This window comes from Heterodontus francisci, chromosome 10 (genome assembly GCF_036365525.1).
Source record: "Heterodontus francisci isolate sHetFra1 chromosome 10, sHetFra1.hap1, whole genome shotgun sequence".
NCBI classification, from domain to species: Eukaryota; Metazoa; Chordata; class Chondrichthyes; order Heterodontiformes; family Heterodontidae; genus Heterodontus; species Heterodontus francisci.
The window spans coordinates 70,274,596-70,287,288 of NC_090380.1; the positions used below are offsets into that span (position 1 = coordinate 70,274,596).

Sequence of the window (12,693 nt, forward strand, 5' to 3'; positions counted from 1 at the left end):
TAGGAATTTAAAAGCTCTTTCCCACTCTTAATAAAGATCCATGTAGATAAGCAGTGGGTTCAGGGAGCCCAGCATGCGGCCGTTCTGGCCGATGAGTTTGCTTTAATTTATAAGCCGGTTTCCCAGGGGACAAACTTTCCAATCAACCCCACAAATCCAAAAAGGACAAAGGGTGGGAAGGTGATCTCTGCCCAGGCAGTCCTGGGAGAGAAAGGAAAGCAGGAGACACAGGGGGTCCTCCTCCAGCCAAAAAGGAAGGTGCTGTGAGCAAGAGTGAGACCCGGAGACCTATGTGCTTCCATTGTAATAAGGCAGGGCATTTAAAAGCTAACTGCTGCAAACGAAAGGGAAAACCAATAGGGTTAATCAGGGCACACCCACTTAGTGAAGACGGGACTTGATGCAAAGCACAGCAGAACAAGCTGTGGCTTGAACTGCAGTAAGAGTGCAACCCAGGAAGCTTACTACGCCAGTGCAGGAAAAGTTAATAAGATTCCTGAAAGTTATCAGGGTTTTGTGTCTGAAGGGAAAGTAACCCAATACCCCTCGAGTGGGCCAAGCAAGCCCATAGTGATTCTCAGGGACACAGGGCCACCAGATCCCCTTTACTGGGAAAAGGCCTGACCTTTCCCCCAGAGAGTACAGTGAATGCCAAAATGGTGGTGAATGGTATTGGAGGGCAGTGTATGCCTGTAACTGTGCACCGGGTGCACCTGGAGTGCGACCTAGTTTCGGGACCAGTGACGGTAGGGATTGTCCCTAGTTTGCCTGTGGACGGGGTTGATCTGCTCCTAGGTAATGATCTGGCAGGGGTGAAGGTGATAGCCCCTCCAGTAGTGAAAGAAAGACCACAGGAGGTCAGAGAGACAGGGCAGTGGCAGGAGACAGTTCCCTGCAGTTTCCCTGAATGTGTAGTGGATCAGGCCATGATCAAACCAGCTCCCCCAGAGGAGACTGAATTGGCACATCAGGCAAATGACCATCAGGACAGCCTGTCCGAGACTTTCTTCGGATAGTTAGGAGACACAGGGAAGGAATTAAATGGATTTTCCCTAGCTGAGGCTCAGCGAGCTGACCCAGTATTGCGAGAGTTAGCACAGGCTGCCCAATTTGAAAGTGAAGGAGAGGGAGTCCCTGATTGCTACTATTTAAAGAATGAGGTACTGATGATGAAATGGAGTTTTCCCCACAGACCTGAGGGCAAGGAGTGGACAGTAGTTCAGCAGTTAGTGGTGCCACAGAGGGATTGGGGAAAAATATTAAGAAGGGCCCATGAGACTACAGTGGCTGTACATACCAGTACACAAAAGACCAAAGCCTACATAAGACAGCAGTTTGACTGGCCAAAACTCCACAAATATGTGGTGGAGTACTTCTGGAATTGTCTCATATGCCTGGTTGAGGGGAAACCCCAACCTACAATGAAACCTGCACCCCTAAGTCCTGTACCGGTGTTAGGAGGACCCTCCAGCAGAGAGCTGGTGAACTGTAAGGGACCCCTGCCGAGAACAAAAGGGGACAGGCAGGCACACGGCTGGCAAATGTTTAGAAAGAGAAGGGGAAAAAGTGACCATGAGGGCAGGTTAAAGGAGGTTCAGAGGAATCCCAGATGAAAACCCCTACTGTCAGGTCAGCCAACCCTGAAAAATGTGAAAAGTTAGACCCACATCCTCCTATGTAAATGCAGACCCTAGAAGCACCCCACCAGAGTTGCAAACAGCATTTACAGAAACCTGCAGAGACAAAGAGACCTGTAGGAGCACAGAAACCGTGAGGGTGATGCTTCACTTATTCGAAGTGTCACAGGAGCGTGCAGTCAAGTCTGCACAAATACCTGCAGGTAGGAGTGTCCCAAAGAACAATGGGGAGATTAACAAAGAATCCTCCCCACAGCCAGAGGTCTGAAGTCAACAGTCTTTGCATGACTCAGAGTTCAGGATAGACCCGCTCACCACTAACTCTCCTGAAAAAAAAAATGACCTCAACATGAACAAAAACCCTAGGCAGTCATGGCAATGGGCAAACTGAAGAAAAGCTTCCCCAAAGAACCACATGGCTTCTGGGATACCAAAGAAAGGGGAAATTAAAGCAGCACAGGCACCCAGAAAAGACAATTTTCATATGCCTTAAGATTGATGAATGAATAGAAATGAATGAGAGAAATACATTGTTTTTCTTTCAGTATCTTATCTTTCTCTCAAATCTTGTAATGAAATGTGTCAAGTTTTTTTAAAATTGCGTTTCATTCCCCAATAAAGCTTAAAATTGTTGCTGGGAAGAAAAGAGGGCCTATCACAAGGAATTGCCAGGTCCCTCGCTGGAAAGAACTTTTTTGCATACTAGCAGACAGTGTTGGAACAAAGGAACCAGTCCCTGCATCCCAATACACAGAAGACCTGGTCAGACCAGTTTAGTCACATGACTAACTGGCAGTTGGAGTATTTTGAATTTGAACTTGCCACAGAGTTTTTAAACTCAGAAAGCTGTTTGCTCCTGGACTGAGAACATCTCTCTCCTGTCTGCTCTCATCTCGCTCTCACAAGCTTTGGAAACCATTGAAGACATACGAACCCCAAGCAAGAAAAGTCTCCTACGGTGAACGTTTAAGAAGAATACTGGGCCCCAATGAAAAGCAAGAACTACCTACAAAAGGACTACAGTGAGCTCGAAGCACAGTAACAAGAGGGCACTGGCAAGCAAGAACTTGGTTTAAAGTGTGTCTACTTCAACGCCAGGATCATCCGGAAAAAGGTGGGTGAGCTTGCAGCATGGGTTGGTACCTGGGATCTCGATGGTGTGGCCATTTCGGAGACATGGGTAGAGCAGGGGCAGGAATGGATGTCGCAGGTTCCGGGATTTAGATGTTTCAGTCAGAACAGAGAAGATGGTAAAAGAGGGGGGGGTGTGGCATTGTTAATCAAGGAGAGTATTACAGCGGCAGAAAGGACGTTTGAGGACTCGTCTACTGAGGTAGTATGGGCCGAGGTTAGAAACAGGAGAGGAGAGGTCACCCTGTTGGGAGTCTTCTATAGACCTCCGAATAGTTCCAGAGATGTAGAGGAACGGATAGCGAAGATGATTCTCGACAGGAGCGAGAGTAACAGGGTAGTTGTTATGGGGGACTTTAACTTTCCAAATATTGACTGGAAATACTATAGTTCGAGTACTTTAGATGGGTCAGTTTTTGTCCAGTGTGTGCAGGAAGGTATTCTGACACAGTATGTAGACAGGCCAACCAGGGGCGATGCCACATTGGATTTGGTACTGGGTAATGAACCCGGCCAGGTGTTAGATTTAGATGTAGGTGAGCACTTTGGTGATAGTGATCACAATTCGGTTAGGTTTACCTTAGCGATGGGCAGGGACAGGTATATACCGCAGGGCAAGAATTATAGCTGGGGGAAAGGAAATTATGATGCGATTAGGCAAGATTTAGGATGCGTAGGATGGGGAAGGAAACTGCAGCGGATGGGCACAATCGAAATGTGGAGCTTATTCAAGGAGCAGCTACTGATTGTCCTTGATAAGTATGTACCTGTCAGGCAGGGAGGAAGTTGTCGAGCGAGGGAGCCGTGGTTTACTAAAGAAGTTGAAGCACTTGTCAAGAGGAAGAAGAAGGCTTATGTTAGGATGAGACGTGAAGGCTCAGTTAGGGCGCTTGAGAGTAACAAGCTAGCCAGGAAGGATCTAAAGGGAGAGCTAAGAAGAGCAAGGAGAGGACACGAGAAGTCATTGGCGGATAGGATCAAGGAAAACTCTAAGGCTTTCTATAGGTATATCAGGAATAAAAGAATGACTAGAGTTAGATTAGGGCCAATCAAGGATAGTAGTGGGAAGTTGTGTGTGGAATCAGAGGAGATAGGTGAAGCGTTAAATGAATATTTTTCGTCAGTATTTACACTAGAGAAAGAAAATGTTGTCGAGGAGAATACTGAGATTCAGACTACTAGGCTAGATGGGATTGAGGTTCACAAGGAGGAGGTGTTAGCAATTTTGGAAAGTGTGAAAATAGATAAGTCTCCTGGGCCAGATGGGATTTATCGTAGGGTTCTCTGGGAAGCCAGGGAGGAGATTGCAGAGCCTTTGTCCTTGATCTTTATGTCGTCATTGTCGACAGGAATAGTGCCGGAAGACTGGAGGATAGCAAATGTTGTCCCCTTGTTCAAGAAGGGGAGTAGAGACAGCCCTGGTAATTATAGACCTGTGAGCCTTACTTCGGTTGTGGGTAAAATGTTGGAAAAGGTTATAAGAGACAGGATTTATAATCATCTTGAAAAGAATAAGTTCATTAGCGATAGTCAGCACGGTTTTGTGAAGGGTAGGTCGTGCCTCACAAACCTTATTGAGTTTTTCGAGAAGGTGACCAAACAGGTGGATGAGGGTAAAGCAGTGGATGTGGTGTTTATGGATTTCAGTAAGGCATTTGATAAGGTTCCCCACGGTAGGCTATTGCAGAAAATATGGAAGTATGGGGTTGAAGGTGATTTAGAGCTTTGGATCAGAAATTGGCTAGCTGAAAGAAGACAGAGGGTGGTGGTTGATGGCAAATGTTCATCCTGGAGTTTAGTTACTAGTGATGTACCGCAAGGATCTGTTTTGGGGCCACTGCTGTTTGTCATTTTTATAAATGACCTGGAAGAGGGTGTAGAAAGGTGGGTTAGTAAATTTGCGGATGACATGAAGGTCGGTGGAGTTGTGGATAGTGCCGAAGGATGTTGTAGGGTACAGAGGGACATAGATAGGCTGCAGAGCTGGGCTGAGAGATGGCAAATGGAGTTTAATGCGGAGAAGTGTGAGGTGATTCACTTTGGAAGGAGTAACAGGAATGCAGAGTACTGGGCTAATGGGAAGATTCTTGGTAGTGTCGATGAACAGAGAGATCTTGGTGTCCAGGTACATAAATCCCTGAAAGTTGCTACCCAGGTTAATAGGGCTGTTAAGAAGGCATATGGTGTGTTAGCTTTTATTAGTAGGGGGATCGAGTTTCGGAGCCACGAGGTCATGCTGCAGCTGTACAAAACTCTGGTGAGGCCGCACCTGGAGTATTGCATGCAGTTCTGGTCACCGCATTATAGGAAGGATGTGGAAGCTTTGGAAAGGGTGCAGAGGAGATTTACTAGGATGTTGCCTGGTATGGAGGGAAGGTCTTACGAGGAAAGGCTGAGGGACTTGAGGGTGTTTTCGTTGGAGAGAAGGAGGAGAGGTGACTTAATAGAGACATATAAGATAATCAGAGGGTTAGATAGGGTGGATAGTGAGAGTCTTTTTCCTCGGATGGTGATGGCAAACACGAGGGGACATAGCTTTAAGTTGAGGGGTGATAGATTTAGGACAGATGTCAGAGGTAGTTTCTTTACTCAGAGAGTAGTAGGGGCGTGGAATGCCCTGCCTGCAACAGTAGTAGACTCGCCAACTTTAAGGGCATTTAAGTGGTCATTGGATAGACATATGGATGAAAATGGAATAGTGTAGGTCAGATGGTTTCACAGGTCGGCGCAACATCGAGGGCCGAAGGGCCTGTACTGCGCTGTAATGTTCTAATAAAAACTCTTCTGATATTGCCTCAAACCTCTCTATTTTTTCTTCGGCTCTTTTCTGTCTCTATTTGCATGTGCATATCGCTCGCGTACACATGCTAGCATGGGGCGCGGCATGTATCTGTAGGCGTTAACCGAATTAGAGTTTATGTTTGAGTTTTAATAAATTTCACTTTTCTTCTTTAAACCTGAGAAAACCTGGTTGTGCTCATTTCTTTGCCTTATAATTGGAAAATGGTGAACAAGGATTCACCAAGGGGGAGCTCAAAACACAGTGTGTTTACAATTACAAATAGACGAAGGTGGCCAGAGATAATTGCCCAGATTTTGCTACGGTAACAACAGCGAAACAGTCAGTGTCACCGTCGTTACTTCACTGAAACTGACAGCAATTCCGGGAGGTTAGTCATGCACAGAATAACATGGAAATCCAGCTTGTCTACTCGCTCCTCCATAGAATGCACTGTAAAGGTTCCCACTAACTGCTATTTCCTTTGCAAACATGAATTGATGAGAACTTCCACTCGAACCCAGTTAGTCTCACTGTAAAACTGTGGTGAAAGTTACACTTTATTGAATGACATGTAACTGGGTTTTTAAACAGTATATTAACTCCATATTTACTGCTAAACACCCTTACTGGCCCTGAACAGCTAGTTTTATATTTGTGGAATGTCAATTTTTTCCACAATGATTACAAATTCCACATATTTTTAACAATATTTTTTAAAAGTCTGTTTATCTTTAATTTAGCTTCCACCCCGATAGTGAAATAAATGTATGACTCTATCTGAAAATTTAAATTAAGTGAAGAATTTTGAGTGGTTTGCTGTTTGTGAATACTTCAATTTGATTGGTTGCCTACATGCATGCTGACATCACTGCATGCTAAGACATGCCCTCGAGTTGGCACCAGATTTAACTTCCATTGGGAAAGGGGAAATTTCCACCACAGAGATCACTAGATCTTTATTGGTAGCTTTCTTCAAGGTCAGTGGCGAACCCCCTTGCTTTGCTGCTAAAATCCAAGCTCAGGTATCTAGAACCCAGACTAATAAAGGATACATCCACAAAATAACATAACTGTTCTTTTCTCTACAGATGCTGACTGATCATCTGAAATGTGCAGCCTTTTCTGTTTTATTCAAGATTTCCAGCATATAGAGCTTTTCCCTTAATTTTATTCCCTACAATAATGTTGAAATATCGCATGATGTCAACTTGTTTGATCAGTTAAGTGAAACTCTCAAGATCATTAAGTCAATAAGCTGACAGATACAACAAAGGGTAAGAATAGGGTGATTAACAAATTACTGATTTCAATAGTGATTAAACCAAGATTTCTGCCAACCTGCCTGAGTTCCTGCTCCATTACTTTGGTTGCTCCCACACTGTCGTAGGCAGCCTCTGCTCCCCTTGGTCTCTGGCATTTCCACTCCCTGGTTGCAGCTTCCTCTGATAGTCCCATTCCCAGGAGCCTTTCATTTTCCTGATGCCTAGGCACTGGTAGATCTGCTCCCAGCCCTCAGTTGCACTCCACTGATTGTGTCCTTTTCCTTCACTCCTAATTACTGCCAGATTCAGGCTTGCCCTTTGCTGCTGGGCAATTCCTACACTGAACACCTAGACTGCAGCCTACGCCATCTTCCATTTGCTCAGGGGTTTCAACCAAAACCTAGCACCCAAGTGCATTCCAATTCAATCTGCTTTCCAGCCGTTATTCTCAAAGATCCAAGATCTCAATATTGTTCCTTCAGACAACAGCCCCATTGCTGTCCAACTGCCAGCAAACCCGCCAGTACTGCAAAATCCTGTTTCCTAAACCAGACTCCAGCCCCAGACCTCCATTCCTCACAATTCCTCATAGCAGCTCATCACCTTCACTAAGTATCATTAACCCAAGCCTCAAGCCTCTAAGTTCACAATTCCTGTCTAGCCCCAACCCTCCCTCCCAAATTCTCATATGCTGCAACAGCTCACAAATATCAGCTCTTCCTGCACAATCCTCGTACTATCCACCATCAATGCAGATATTGCCACCTGCTCCAGGGTCTAATCATGCAAAGAGTACTTGAATAGAGGAATAAATGATAGAGTGAAAGAAACAGTTGAATAGAAGTCAGAGAGATAACCAGAAGGGTGTGTGAGAGTCATAAAATGAGAGGAGTGAACAACAGAGATTTAGAGAGTGGGAAAGAAGCAGACACAGTTACATCAAAATAGAACACATTACATGGATAGAGGGCAGCAACTTACACAGTGACATCCAAAGGTAAATAAATATACACTGTAAAAGTTTATATATACCTCATGCCCACGGACAAGAGCTCGCAGTGCCTGTTCTGTGACTGCCACAGAGTGGCATTCAACTGCGAACAATGCCATGGGACATCACTCATATTTTTTCTAAAGAAGCTTCCAGTAATTAGCACAGAGGTATTGCTCTACAAAGAAAGTTTTGAAATTCAACAGATCAAGAGATTTTAAAAGCATTGGTTGAAACAATAGTAAACTACTTACCTTGTTAGGTTGGTCATTTTTGCCTTGCTTATTACCAGCCCCGAGCTGTAAAGCTGGTCAATCAATTTCCCCAATTTAACATCAGAACTTGGCTTTATTACACCTAGTGTCCTGAAAAGAAAAACAACAGGGACAAAAAAAAAAGTTGTTCAATATCCAGGACAAAACACTTTGAATTTTAGCCAAGTAATAAAAAAAATCCCAAATACAAATCTGCTACTGAAGGACAAATGATGTGCCATTGCTGTTGCCACCAGTACCAACAAAATAGTTATTACAAATTTAGATTCTATGTTTCAGTCTGAGAGGCACAAGACATGGAAGTCAAATCCAACGTATATCTGTTGAAGAGGCAACAAATCTTCTAGGTCAACTGATTACAAATATAGAATTTTTTATGAATGCTCGAAACGTCGAGTGAGAAACATTAACCAATTTTTTTATTTTTTCAGAGCTAATGGAGCCAATATGTATTTCTAGCACTTTCTGCTTTTATTTCAGATTTTCAATTATTTTTGTTATTGCTATAAACAAAGACAGGAACCAGTTGATATACGAACATACGAATTAGGAGCATGAGTAGGTCACTTGACCTCTCGAGCCTGCTCCGCCATTTAATAAGTTCAGCTGAACTGATTACTCCACATTTCCACCTACCCCCGATAACCTTCCACCCCCTTGCTTATCAAGAATCTCGGGAAAGAATAGAGAAGGGGAAAGGGATGAAAATACTTGAGAATGCAAAATGTGGCAAATATCAGTCAAAGGAGGAGGCTGACCAGCAGAAACCTAATGGAGGGGGTTGGGGCTTGATGGCTCAGAAAGGAACAACAGTAACAATTCTTCTAGGCTCCTCTCCACAACAAAGCTGTTAGACCTTGCTTCTCCAAATAATGCCAGATCCCTGAAAGCCCAAAATTGCTAGATTCTGTACCATCCATGCTCAAAAACCTCCTCAGGTCTGCTTGATACCAGGACACCACCTGCACAACCCCACACACCACCAACATCACCTCCTCCATCTCCAGACTCCTCCACTCTCAACTCAGTGTTTACAAACCACGCCATTACATTCTCAGTGCTCCCTGACTCCAAAATCAAGGATCTCTCTCCCAGTGTTCCTAGACTCTTTAAACCTCTTCAGAATACTACTAGATGCTATCACAATAATGTCAATCTCTGGACCCTCTTCCCAGTGCTAACAGCACTATCTTCAATACTGATGTCAGTTTCCCTAGTAGAACAACTTGGTGTAACAACTTTGTTCTTACAAAACGTCCAACTTATTGTGAGCAACATCACAGGAGCTCTGATAGTAATGTATAAAAATTCCAGAGGCTTCCTGTTTGTCACATTCATTGCCTATTATCATGATTTTAGAATAATGTTGTGGCATTGATAATCCTAAGAAATTACACTTTAGAGGAAGGTAATGCCAGGTTCAATAATTTTTACCAGGTATCACTGCAATGCCCGCTATTCAGGTTCCCCACCAGTTTCCTCCACAACAGCAATTACAACACAGACATTTCAAGAGTTCACTGTGGTTAAAACTACAAGGCGCCAGAACTGGAAGCGCATAGAGACCGAAGGGAGTTGTGGGACTGGAGGAGATTACAGAGATAGGGAAGGGCGAGGTCATGGAGGCATTTGAAACAAAGGATTAGAATTTTGAAATGGAGGCACTGTCAGACTGGGAACAAAAACAGACAAAACCTAAAAGCATCAATAAAAACAAGATACTAACAACAAGAAAATCACACACAGAAATTGTAAATAATAGAAAACAATAGAAAACAACAAAGACACCAGATCAAACACAAATATAACACAAAGATAATACAAATACATATGACATGATATATTGCATAACATAACGTTTACTACGAGCAATGTCACAAGATAGTTTTCACTTTACAGAAATATACAGATGAATTTTATACCCTAAAAATGAGTGAGTTGGGGTTGGTGAGATGTTAGAAATTAGAAATATCTGACAATAATTGAAATCACAACACTATTTGATTGGAATGAGCTGGAGTTAACAAATAAAATCCTTCCAAAAAATTAATAATTTGATTAGCTTGGGTTCAATAGATTATTGGATCTTCAGTCCAGATATCCCATCTGTAGCCTTCCAGTTAAAATCTGATGATGCAAGAGTTTAGCTCTAGATATTTCTCAAATAAAGTTCTATTTGCCACAGGACAAAAACTCTGCTTTCGTGCAACACAAAGTTTGCCAACCATATAAATAAAGCAGTGGAAAAAAACCCTATATATAGAAGGAAATGGTTCTTAGCCATGTGTAAAATGTCACACTTATGTTTATGTATCCAGTGCTATGACAGTGGTTCTATACTTTTGTTAAGTTTTTTTTGAGGACTCATGTATTTTAGAATTATGGACAGTGTTTTATCTGGGAAACTGAAAAGGATTCCATGTTTTTTTTTCACTGGGGTCACTGAAAGGACACCAAGAGGTCTTGTTAGAAAACAACATTCACTGGAAGTCACCTGTCTTTAGATAAATACCCAGCAGTGGCTTTTTGACTTGGGGGAGATGTTTACAGAGAAGTGACAGGTCAAGATTTATAGAGGTCAGGAGGCTTGACTCTTGAGATATTGTTTTTGGTTTTGCTTTGGACAGTGTGTTGGGGTGTGAACTGTTTTGAAGGCAGTTGGAGAAAACCAGCCAAGAGAGCAATAACCAGTCACCATCAGCGCCCTCTTCAGTCTTTTGGAGAATTTCCTGAGAATCAAGTGTAAGAAATACAGAAAGTGATGCTGATTTCTCCTGAAAAGCCTGTGAGAAACACCTGATGTTGCATTTCTCTTGGAAAGCCTGCCAATATGATCTTCAACGTCACCTGAAAAGAACTATTATAGAAAGATCCCAGTGACAGCCGTCTACGCGCATTTGGGATGCCAAATGAAAAAGGGGTGACTAACATCTTTCCATATCTTTTTTTTCTTCAAGAATTAGCAAGTATTTGTCCAAAGTATTCTTGTTTGTCTTTTTTTCTGTAACACAGCTCTAAAGATAAAATCTCTATATTTTTCAGTTAACTGGGATGTGTGTGAGAGAGGCAGAGGCAGGAGGCAGAGGGAGAGGGAGAGGGAGGGGCTAAGGTAAAAAGGGAACTCTCATATTTCAATCTGTGTGTTAATGCTTTGCTTTGTTACTGGTTAAGTTTTGTTTTATAATTAATAAACAACAAAATTATCAGTTTAAGAAACCTGATTGATGATTTTATTCTGGAATAAAAATAGAGTCTGTGATTGACCATATCGGTAACTGGATAAACACTTAAACATATGCTGCGACCTGTGGAGAAGTGGAACTAAAAAAAACTGCACTTCTCCCGTCTCGGTCGCAACACCAGGATGAGGAAAATCCATTATGTCATACTTTCTCACCCCATGCATAGACAGATTAGATGCCTATGCACTGAACTCCATACCCTTCCTGTAGACCTGTCGTCAAATCCAGAGTCCTCTGGCAAAAATATCTCGACCACATAGTTATCACTTTCAAAATGATATCAAGACCATGTTTAGCAGAAATCCAACCTAATGTCTTCTTGAAGGACTGTGATAAATCAGTCCACATTAGCTCCCCTGGATCATGTCCTACAGGTCAACTGTCCTCTAGAAATGCAAAACTTAAGGACATCCAACTTCACTCCCTACTTCCTCACTTCATGTGAATGACTGCTGGTGCTAGCTGACCCCATCACGTCAAATACAATCTTTGTGGCTTTAATTTTACAAACCTGGATCAGATTCACTATAAATCTCTCTCTAGTGAGTACACAACTAACACATAAAATCTATATTTATAGCTCAATGTTCACAATAGACAACTAAGAGCAGTTTCTTCACTTTATAGGAAATTACAACTACTTACATCGATTTGGCTATCTGGAATTCAAATCAGCTATCTAGGAACTAACTACATAAAGCTATATCTAATTCGAGTACAAGAAACAAATAGTCCACATATTTACAACATTATGGATTTATACGAACGTACGAATTAGGAGCAGAAGTAGGCCATTCGGCCCTTCGAGCCTGCTCCATCATTAAATAAGATCATGGATGATCTGTTTAAAACTTGAACCACCCAGTCAAAAGTTGATCTTTTTTATCACTGCATTACTAGGTGGAATGGCAATTTCACAATCAAGAATCTTATATGTATGAAAGAGATTTAAATACTGCTTTGACTAGGTTGGCCCAAAGTACACCTTCAGTAATTCACATGAACTCTGAATATATTTAGGAACTAAATTCTTACTTTTGCTTTTTACTTCCCAGTTTGAGAGCTGTGTATTGGTCCCCAAAGCCTACCAAATGGAGCTGACGAGCATATACAGTAATTATGCTGCCAACGAACAAGTCTTCAGCCCGCAATTTTTCATATTTAGTCCGTTTCAGAAAGGTACGATGGTTCTTTATGTCAAACTGTAAAATGGCAAGAATGGGCACCATCAATACATCTATTCGCAAAATAAAACAAACCTAAAAAAGGTCAAAATAGAAGCACATGGAAAAATACAAACTTTCCACAAACAAGTGTTCATGTTAATAGAAAAAAAAGACTGAGACTGACTGCTAAAAATTGCCAGTCTGCCA

At 42.4% G+C, this 12,693-nt stretch overlaps 1 protein-coding gene across 5 annotated transcripts in view; it reads right to left on the reverse strand.

Annotated features, from left to right (window-relative positions):
* nme7 (NME/NM23 family member 7) overlaps positions 1 to 12,693 on the reverse strand; it is a 321,021-nt gene that overhangs the window by 248,950 nt on the left and 59,378 nt on the right. For all 5 annotated transcript variants that reach the window (XM_068040700.1, XM_068040699.1, XM_068040698.1 and 2 more), the window contains exons 3-4: positions 12,356 to 12,522; positions 8,058 to 8,168 (exon numbers count right to left, since the gene is read on the reverse strand). In XM_068040700.1, the coding sequence (XP_067896801.1) occupies positions 8,058 to 8,168; positions 12,356 to 12,522 (278 nt within the window). The remainder of the gene's footprint in view (positions 1 to 8,057; positions 8,169 to 12,355; positions 12,523 to 12,693) is intronic.